This window comes from Arachis ipaensis, chromosome B09, assembly GCF_000816755.2.
Source record: "Arachis ipaensis cultivar K30076 chromosome B09, Araip1.1, whole genome shotgun sequence".
Taxonomy (NCBI): Eukaryota; Viridiplantae; Streptophyta; class Magnoliopsida; order Fabales; family Fabaceae; genus Arachis; species Arachis ipaensis.
Genome location: NC_029793.2, coordinates 140,411,137 through 140,421,782, shown reverse-complemented (window position 1 = coordinate 140,421,782; position 10,646 = coordinate 140,411,137). Strand labels below are relative to the sequence as shown.

Below are 10,646 nucleotides of genomic sequence, written 5' to 3'. Positions count from 1 at the left end.
ATTATTTTTATTTTATTATGTTTTATTTATATATTTTGTGCATATATTTGAGATCCAAACTTAAAAGTTATGAATATTAAATTTGATTCAATTCAATAATTTTAGTATTGATCGGATCGAAATTTTGATCCTATCCGATGTGATACACGTTCACCCTTATATACTTTCTAGTTTCTATACTTTTCCTTATTTATTCATTACAGTCCATTTGTCTTGTCTTAATGGGTTTGATTTCCCCTTTGCTTCTCCGCGTCATGGGTTTGACGCTGAGACCAGCTCGAACCGAAACGCTGTTGCGTGCACTACCGGCTTTAACCGGCATATCCGGTTTCCCGTTGCCCATCACTTAAACTTTCAGCTTTGTCGTTTACATCTTTTTCTTTTTTTTTTACCCCATTTTTCTTTTCTATATCTCCGCATTTCGCATCCCTCTTCATCTTTTCAAAACGAAGAAAAGCAACACAAACCGCTTTTTCGTTCGAATCACACTAATCAGAGACCAGATTCTGCTCGTTTTCAACTCCGGACCATACCTCTAGGGTTTATCAGGTTCCTCATTTCCTCTCTCCTTCGCTTATTTTCCCTCTTATTCTGTTTACTTTTCGAGAAAATTAACCACTCCAATGGAAGTTCTTCGATCTTCACTTTTTGTTTTGTTTTATTTGTTTTGGAAATTTGGTTTCTGAAGTGTAGGAAGTCCATTTTAGGTTGAATAATGTGATCTCGTGTTTATTATTGCAATGACGGTTTATTATTGGCTATAGTTTGCTGCATCGTCTCATGTCTTTTATCTAAACATGGAATATGACCTGTATTTTGCAGTAGATTGTCTAGTGCCTACTGATTTGATGCTATAGAGCGAGCTGAATTGGATCCACTTGATTCAAGAACCGTTTCTCGTCTTTCTTATCAACTTGTTATCATTTCATGCTGTTATGAACGTCTAAGTTCCATAGGTACGAGTACTGTTAAGCTTGAGTCGTTGCATACCTTGCCGGAAGCTGGTTATTCAGTGCCAATATATAAAGAATATCGCTGTTGTTCGTAATTTCTTAATGATTGTATTGCAGAGTACTGCATTGCATTGCATTCATAGCACAAGTCATGTGCATTTATTCATTTGGTCTGTTTGTGGAGTTTGGCATCCTCCACATTTTTAAATATACAAGATAATTTTGTTTAAAGAATAAGTTAATATTGGTAAATGCTCTGCTGGGGCTCAGTGGTGACTCCCTGTCACTCTTTATATGTTAGTTTTACTTATTGTCCCCATGCTATAATGGGTTTTTTGCTCAATTTTATTTTACTTTTTCTTTAACTGTTAGTTTGTGTGGTTTCACTAAATATTATTGTTAGAAAAATGCCTCGAGTTGAGGAACTTTGGGAGCGGTTAGTACGTGCTGCATTAAGGAGGGAGAGAATTGGTGATGATGCATATGGGCGACCTGTTGGTGGAATTGCTGGGAATGTGCCATCCGCTCTTGCAAAAAACCGGGATATTGATGAAATTCTTCGAGTTGCAGACGAAATTCAAGATGATGATCCCAATGTCTCTAGAATTTGTATGTTCTTCTTCACTTACTACTTTGTATTCTTTATGCGAGTGTTCTGTTTACTTTTGTTGATATGGGTTTTTTGACATCCAATATATAGTCAGCATAATGGATATATATGTCAACAAAACAAGAAAGAGGAGAAGGAAAAGATATCCCCTTCTGTCAATCAACTCATTAGCAAACTAAGAATATTGAATAATATGAGCATGCACATAATTACCATGTGCGTATCTCTAACGATTTTAAATATTTGATTTAAAAACAAAAAGTATCTGTTACATTAATTTACACTATAAACTAGGAGTTCTAGTAATATGAGAAGGCACATTATTAACATGTGCATATTTCTATCAATGTTAAATGTTGAAAGTGTATATGTTATTTGAATTAAGATATTGTCGCTTGGGAGTGCCGATATATCCTTTAATTCGGTCATTGAAGTTCTTAAAGTTCCTAACAATTGTTCTAATGGAATCTTATTCGATTTGCAGTATGTGAGCATGCATATTCATTGTCACAAAATTTGGACCCTAACAGTGAGGGACGGGGTGTTTTACAATTTAAGACCGGTTTGATGTCTGTCATTAAGGTACATAGTATTTTTCTGATTTTCTATCTGGAATGCAAATTTTACTTAAAATACTTGTGTTGCGCATCCTGGTGTGTATGTACATGGTTTCTCAAAGCCTGTCTCTGAAAAGTTCTTGTCATTTGGCATCCTTTTGTATTTTAGGACTGGATGCACCTTTGATTTAAGTTTAATGCATAAACTTTCCTGTATAATCATTGTCAACTATTTTCTATGACAATTTTTGCTGCTTAATGAAATACTATCATGATCTTTTTACCCACACTTCTTTCTTAATTTTTTCTTCAATTTGTAATTCTTTTTAAAATTTTATGTTGTTCTTTACTTTTGCATTGTAGTTCTTTATTATTATGTGATGCGATTATTTCATGACCTACATATCTAAGCAGTAAAGTCATAGTCATTCTCTTTTTTGTGGGAGGCCTCAGAAGGTTCAATTAAACCTAAAAGTGAATTTTCTGTGCAACCTTTACTTTTTCCCCCCCCCTTTTTCCTTTTATATTCTTAAAGGACTTATTATAATAATCACATTTTTATCCCAAAAAAAATTACCATTATAAAAATTGTTTTTGAACTGGGAGGACTGCCGAAGAAGGTTCCACTTATTCCCAGAGGGAATTTTTGTGAAACCCCCTATTTTGTTCTTGTTTTCCTTTGTTATTTGTAAAGTATTCATTATCATCTTCTAATGTTTCTTTCCACCTTAGTAGACCTCTCCTATGATTCTTTTGGGTAGCTATGTTTTATTACTTTCTTATCTTCTTTTTTACTTATATTTTCAGCAAAAGCTGGCTAAACGAGAAGTTGGAACCATAGATAGAAGTCGGGATGTTGCTCGATTACAAGAGTTCTATAAGCTTTATAGAGAGAAGAATAATGTAGAGAAATTGCACGAGGAAGAGATGAAGTTGAGGGAATCTGGTGCTTTCAGCCGGGATCTTGGCGAGTATGTTTTTTGTCCAAGTAGATAGACATAACACTGATTTGGATAATCTTATGCTTTCTTTTTGCCCTCCATTGGGTCCTGCTTAATGCAATGGCATAGCTTGATTGTTGTTTTCCATATTATTACAAAGTTTGATAAGTTCCATAAATATTTTCCCCTTAGTTCAGTGAAATAGAGATGTAGATAAGGAGTATACCAAAAATTGGAATTGTTATTATTCTGCAATCAGGCATTAAGCTTATGGAGTTGAGTTTCACTTTTATTTAGTTATTACTGATTTAATATATACAGTCCGGCAAATCCTCTCAAAATTGAATTTGGAAGTCATTCATGTCTCTAATCTTACACATGAGGAGAAAGTTGAACATATATGACACAAGTTGCTTTGGTTTCAGAAGGTTGTTTAAGGGAAACTGTATCCAACTTTGGCCACTATTATGTTTGTGAAAATATGTTTTATATTTTATTTTATGTGATCTTCTATTACCGGAATAGCACAATAAATGTAACTTAGAGGTATATGTCATAATTATTGTTCATGAAGAATAGTATTTTGACTGTGAATCTGGTATCCTTGTAATCCAGATTGAATCAAATGGGGCAGCTAGTACACTGCATACACTATAGAAAATCAAAACAAAGCAAAAGATTTATCTATAAAGCATAGCTTTCTAATCTCTCAACAAGTCCGAAAGGGAAAATCCTCTATAAAGATCATGAGCTTAACACCAAATAGATGCTAAAAGTTTCCTATCTCGTACTTCTATTTCTTCCCTCCTAAGAATATTTTATTGTTTATCCAAAATGATTGATTAGGCACTACATAATACTTGGTCACTGAAACTTCAAAAACATCTTAGCTATCTATCATGGCTTTAATTTTATCATCTGAATTGTTTTGTATTGATTGTAGCTGTTTTCCTCAGTTTTGCTTTTTCTTCTTATACAGGTTGGAGCGCAAGACTGTGAAGAGGAAACGGGTTTTTGCTACCTTAAAGGTTTTGGGGACAGTACTTGAGCAGCTAACCCAAGAAATTCCAGATGAGGTTGATTTCTTGAAGTGCACAAATATATAAACGGTTAAACTGATTCTTGCCTGTGCATTGTTCTGGAAAAGATTCCTTTAATGCATGTAATGTAATATATTAATCCCTCTGGTCTGAAATTATTTGTCCACTCTTAAAATTTTATTTGGTCTCAAATAATTGCCCATTTAGAAAAAATAAGGTAAAATGAATTATTTTTTCCACTAAATGGAAATAAAGAGTAAGTATAAGAATAGAATAATTGATAAGGGTTATTTTGAATATTCAAACATTCAATTAAATTGATCTAAAGATCAAGATGTTTTTAATAATTTCTTTAATGTATATGCATAATTGTAGCTAGACAATTATCATTATAAAACCACTTATTCTGAAATCTTAAGCTGATAAGTAGAGGAATATGAATAATTATATTTCTAATATGCCCCTCATGCAATAGTGTTTTTCTTTTTTTCATTTTTGGATTTCTGTGAATTTTACATAGGCTTTTTTTCCCTTTTATCTTTTTGTTTTGCCTTATGCTTACATTTTTTCTTTTGGGTTTGACAAGGATTGAACTCTAAGACTTTTAGGTCAATATCATGAAAATAATTATTTCAAAAGCTTAAGATGATAGGAGGAGACGCATGAATAGTTATATTTCTATTACACCTCCTCACACAAGAATTCTTTTGGACTTGAAATGTGATTGTGCGTAAGCCTTATAACCATTCATATGCCTTCACATATCAGCTTAAACTTTTGGAATAAACGGTTTCATGACATAATATTAGATCTTATGACTAAAAGGTCAAGAGTTTGATTCTTGTTACGCCCAAAAAAAAAAGTGCATAAGACACAAAAAAGAAAGGAAAAAAGCTTATGCACTATTAGGCTTCAAGCCCAAAAGAGGCTTTTGCTTGTTAGAGATAGGACCATTCATGTGTCTTCTCTTATTAGTTTAAGCTTTTGGGATAAGTGGATTCATGGCGGTTATTTTGGACCAGAATTATTATTATAGTGGTACACTTGAAGCAATGATAATGTCATTTTACTTTAAGATGCATCCAATACTCTAAAAGTGAAGAATAACAGAAAGGTTTAAGTTTAGCCTTGGTTTCATTTTTCACTGTTTCTTTTCAGGTTGATAGTTGATCCTTCATCATCACATTTCACTTATTTCTTCATGAAATATTTTATATAACTAAATAAATAAATGTGTGTAGTTGGTTTAACATGGAGTTGGCTACCAAGGTATTGCAGTTAACACAGACTATCTTGGTTTGACTTTGGAAGCATCTTATGCACTCCGAAACTGTCTATTTCGATCAGAATGAAATATTTCCTAGATTTGAGCTTCCCTTCAATTGCTTTCTTTCTGTTGCAGCTCAAGCGGGTCATGGAATCAGATTCTGCATTAACGGAGGACTTGATAGCTTACAACATCATTCCCTTAGATGCTGCATCTTCAACAAATGCTATTGTTTCTTTCCCTGAGGTGATTGACTTTCTTTGTTCTAAATCGCCATTTTTTGTGAATTCGTGTCTGTTTATTACCTAAAGAAATTTTTTTACTAGGTTCAAGCAGCAGTGTCAGCCTTAAGATATTTTTCTGGCTTGCCAGAGTTGCCTAGGGAAGCCTTCACTTCTTCTACAAGGAATGCTGACATGCTTGACTTTTTGCAGTATACTTTTGGATTTCAGGTCTGTATATCAGGGTTTCTATGTGGTTCCAAGTCGAGATTGATATGCTTCTCTCTGTTTTTCACATTCTTCCCTGTACTTAAACTAATTTATCTTTCTGATATTTTCTGAAACTTAATTGTTTTATTTTTTAGAAAAATATTAATATTTCATGTTCATCACTAATCCTTGAATATTTATACATTTAGCTTGGGATTTACTTTGCATACTCTTGTTTCAAATTTGATGTAATCCTCATTGTCTCCCTTTTGGTTCTCTGCAACAATAGGAAGATGTCTATTCCTTCAATTAGAGGTTTCCTAATAGAAAGATTTTGCTTTTTTTTAGGTCTTGCCAACAAGTGACCTAAGAGTACTAATTAAGTATATTTTTAATAGAACACACAAAATTTTTAAGTTCCCAATGCATTGATTGAATTGGTAATACATTGGAAGCGTCAAAACTTTTTATTTTAACTCTCTTAGCCAATGCTCATAGGGTTCTCTTTAGCTAAATCCTTATTTTTAATGGAAAATGAACAAGAACATTGACAAATGAATTAAAAAGGCCCATTCTCTAATTCTCGTGTCTCTAATAAAGTGAAAGTTCCATCTCAAATAATTTTCTTGAATAGAATGAAAGGTTTCTCTTGGGCAGATTATGTAAAGTAGAGAAATTATATAAGCTGGTAAAATCTTTAAAGTAAGGAACATCCTCCACCTAAAAATTCCCCCAAATCTTGAAACACAAAATTCCAAGCCAAAAGAAACATGAAACTTGAGAATAAATTTTAAAGGACTAGAGTTAGTAGTAGAATATGATGGGTCAGCATCCCATCTATGATGGGCTAGACCATATTTAATGTCATAAACCACTTGTCTCAAAAGTTTGAGCTTTAATGGTTATGTATCTAACACGGTGCTCTCACTCAAGAGTCTCTTTTTCCTTGCATGAATTTTGCACAGTATTTTTTCCCCTTTTTAATGTCTTAAAAATTTTTTCTTTTGAAATCATCAACAAGGATTGAACTATAGACCTTTAGGTCATAGAAGCTCTAATACTGTGTCGTGAAATCACTTGTTCCAAAAGTTTAAGCTGATAGGATAAGGTGCATGAATATGACTTCAATTACTTGGATCATTTTTCAGAAATTCCTAAAGCAAGGAAATTTATTTATGCTGTAAAAACTCTTAATTTAAATAGAGTTCTTCTGACAATTGTAGTTCTCTGCTGCCTTTTGGATTTTGTACTTTATCTTCATTTTCATTAATTTTGTTTGTTCTAATTTATTTGATGTTCTGAAGCCTCAAATAACTATCATTTGTTGCTGGCAGAAAGATAATGTATCTAATCAGCGCGAGCACATAGTCCACCTTCTTGCGAATGAGCAATCTCGGCTTCGAATTCCAGATGCAACTGATCCTGTAATTCTTTGTTTCTTTTAGATGTCAGAGTTGTATTATGTTATTTCATTGAAATTGATTAAACTGTTCATTAGTCCATATTTAACTCCTAAAGTTTCCCAAGGTAAACAGTTGTGTGTGTAAAAATAGAGATATGCAATTCTAAAGGATATGAACTAGGAATTTGTGTAATAAGGCTGGCTGAAGCAACACTATTTCCATTTGTTAATTATTACTTCATTTAGTAGATCTATGCAATGACAAGTCAAATTTTGAAAGTATAGTGAATGCCTGATTTTTATTGGTGCGTTTGAAGAAGCATTCCCTTTCCCACATTTTAATGGTGCTCAGATCAGTGTAATAATCAATGTTGTCATTGTTCAGTTTCTGCTGTTCTCTATTGTCTTTAAGCTGGAATATTAGAACTTTGAGAAGTCTCCAGTTTTTCAATACTTCAGATACGATTACTTTCTTAGCTTCTTTGTGGTGTTCTGCAAATGGTCTTTTGAAATGTCTTTCTTTGGTAGATACATAGAGAGGTTGTCTTATTAGATGTATCAATCTTTTAGTAGCTATTTTGTTTTCTTTTTTCTTATATCCTGATGGATACCTTATATTCTATCTCTGGTTAATCTTTCATTTCTCATTAAGAAGAAAAAATTATTAATACATCAACATACTACACATTGTCCGCTATCTCTTCTGCTTGATGATAAAGATGAAAAGGAGACACCTTTCCACTTACATTTCATGTGGGTACCTGTCAACTAGGGCCACTAACTTATGCCATCACTAATGTAAAGTAATTTACATGCCAACATTTTATGTATCATAAATATAATGTAAACTCTTGGTTATGTATCTTTATCCTGCATATCTCCCCTCACTGTTTCTGTTTTTGATTGCCACATATTACTTGTTCAGGCAATTGGGAAGTCCTTAGTGTTACTAATCTTTTATTACACTTACACTACCAACTAGAGAAGGTTCATCTGTTGGTTTCTCTTTCTCTTATGTTGTATATCTTGTTTCCAGAGATTGGATGAAGCAGCTGTGCGGCAAGTTTTCCTTAAGTCCCTTGATAATTATATAAAGTGGTGTGACTACTTATGTATTCAGCCAGTTTGGAGCAAGTAATGATACACATCTTTTGGTTTAATGTTAGTTGACTTTTTGTGGTTTACAAAGATTGTCACTAAAGGAGGTCAAATGGTTTTTCTCAGTTTGGAAGCTGTTAATAAGGAGAAGATATTGCTATATCTTTCTTTATACTTTTTAATATGGGGTGAAGCTGCCAATATCAGGTTTCTTCCAGAATGTTTGTGCTACATATTCCATCATGTAAGTTAATTGGATGAAGTCTGAGTGAAAGCTCTTTTTTATTGGCTCTGTAAAGTTTCTTATTAATCTACTGATGTTTTGTAAACCATTGCCAAGTAATAGGATTATTTATTAATTTCAAGTCTCCAACATTCTAGTGAACAGGAGGATGTGAAGTTTCTCTTATTAGTTATATTAATCATAATTTGACTCCATAATTGCTCTGAGGATGTTGTGATGTTGCTGGAGCTCCTAAATTGCCATTCATACGTTGAAATTCTGTGATTTTGTTCCTAACGAATCTTCTTATTTACTTAACTTTTATTTGGTATACTGCATATATTCTGCCTCCCCCCCTCCCCCTCCTTTCATAATGATTTTACCAAGTAGGGTTTATGGTTTGTCTATGTTGTTTTCCCTGTTATCTGGAGCCTGATAATTTCTTAATTGATATCCAGATGGTTAGAGAGATGGATGAGATATTAAGACAACATGTTGCCCAGCCAGCTAAGAGTTGCACCTCTGAGAATGGTGTCTCATTTCTTGATAAAGTTATCTTTCCTCTTTATGATGTTGTTAATGCAGTAAGTTTACCACTATTCTATGTGTACTTTTAGTTTCTTAAACTTTACGAAATACAAAAACGGGAAAAAGCTGTGCAGATTGCTAGTAGATCGTAACCAGAATATTTGGTTGTGGGTACTGACTGGGTACTATTGATGACATTAAAAAGGATGCTTACCCTATAAAACATGGTCTAAAATCTCTGATGAGAAGTGTCATTGTTGAGCTGAAAATTCTGTTGAGACCTTGTAATAGTTTGAGTTGCACAGTTCCCGTTTTTTATTTTCAATAAAAAATTTAATACAGCCTAGAAAAATTATGCATTTTCTCACTAGATATACATGGACGAAATAAGGTCACTGTTTTCTATTTTAAATCTGATCCATCACATAGTGTTTTGTGAAATTTTACATTGACTGCCAATAGCTTAACACAATCTCCTCTTTTATTTGTGTTTGGGACTGACTATGTTAAGCTTTTAATGACAATATTTCTCATAAATGAGGAAGTTAAAAATTTGGTGTGATTGGTAAGATGTTTTCACTCTAACTTTCTCTCTCACTCTCTACCTTCTCTTCTCTCTCCTCTCTCAACTTCTCAAACTATAATAAAGATGAAAATAGGAAATGGTTCCCTCTTCACGGGGAAACCACACAGTATCTTGGAATTTTGAGTTGTCAAAATTGTAGAAAATTATTTATTTATGCAAGTTTTTGTGATTTGAAAATTATTAGATGCATTTTGATGTGTCCTATGTCGTTGGTCAGTTTGTCCGGTTTTAGCCAAGAAGTTTTAGAAACAGGATGATAATGTCAATAACTACCTCACCGAAAAACTTTATTGGGTCTAGCTAAGGTATTTGGTGAATGTTGTTAAAGTGTTAAGAAATTTTAGCAAGTTGCACTGATCATGTGCCTTAAATTATAACCAAGGTATTATAACTAAGGCGTTCTATGTAATTGTGGATCAGGAGTTGTGCAGGAAAATATTCATGACTGTTTGTTCCAACCATTTAAATAAAGAACAAAAGATGCATAGTGTATTATTTTATTTTCACTTCTCTCCTTGGGTTTTTGAACGGCAATAGTTAATGTCTTGGTTATGTTGTTTTTCTTTTATAATTGGAGAAATGCTTTTCAACTGGAATTTAGGTAGATTATCTCTCTCTTTTTTTTTCCTTTAGGAATTCATCACTAATTTTACATGGAATTTTAGGAAGCTGGTAACAATGATAATGGGAAGGCACCTCATTCATCCTGGAGAAATTATGATGATTTTAACGAGTACTTCTGGTAAGGAGTCGTCAGTGAGTGTCAAATGATTATTCTGTTGTTTCTTATTCATTAATCTGATCCCCATTTTTTAGGTCACTTCATTGCTTTGAGCTTAGTTGGCCTTGGCGCACAAGCTCTTCATTTTTCCAAAAGCCACTGCCTAAATCAAAGGTTTGTGTGGTTTCCATTGACATGCTATAGTAGTGTTAAAATACGGCAATTCAATACTTAGTATCTGCTTTATGAACAATATTCCTGCCTGCACTTATTTTTAAAAAGGTGTCTG

The 10,646-nt window shown here is 33.2% G+C and overlaps 1 protein-coding gene across 4 annotated transcripts in view; it reads left to right on the top strand.

Moving 5' to 3' along the window:
• Positions 382-10,646, top strand: part of LOC107617394 (callose synthase 9) — a 32,325-nt gene continuing 22,060 nt past the window's right edge. Inside the window, exons 1-14 of one of the 4 annotated variants that reach the window (XM_021110876.1) lie at positions 382-549; positions 823-956; positions 1,357-1,562; positions 2,048-2,145; positions 2,928-3,091; positions 4,041-4,137; positions 5,504-5,614; positions 5,695-5,820; positions 7,134-7,223; positions 8,238-8,335; positions 8,426-8,543; positions 8,981-9,106; positions 10,302-10,378; positions 10,453-10,531. In XM_021110876.1, coding sequence (XP_020966535.1) covers positions 1,361-1,562; positions 2,048-2,145; positions 2,928-3,091; positions 4,041-4,137; positions 5,504-5,614; positions 5,695-5,820; positions 7,134-7,223; positions 8,238-8,335; positions 8,426-8,543; positions 8,981-9,106; positions 10,302-10,378; positions 10,453-10,531 — 1,386 coding nt within the window. In that variant the 5' untranslated portion in view covers positions 382-549; positions 823-956; positions 1,357-1,360. The remainder of the gene's footprint in view (positions 550-822; positions 957-1,356; positions 1,563-2,047; positions 2,146-2,927; positions 3,092-4,040; positions 4,138-5,503; positions 5,615-5,694; positions 5,821-7,133; positions 7,224-8,237; positions 8,336-8,425; positions 8,544-8,980; positions 9,107-10,301; positions 10,379-10,452; positions 10,532-10,646) is intronic. The other 3 variants (XM_016319152.2, XM_016319150.2, XM_021110875.1) reach the window with 3 other exon arrangements.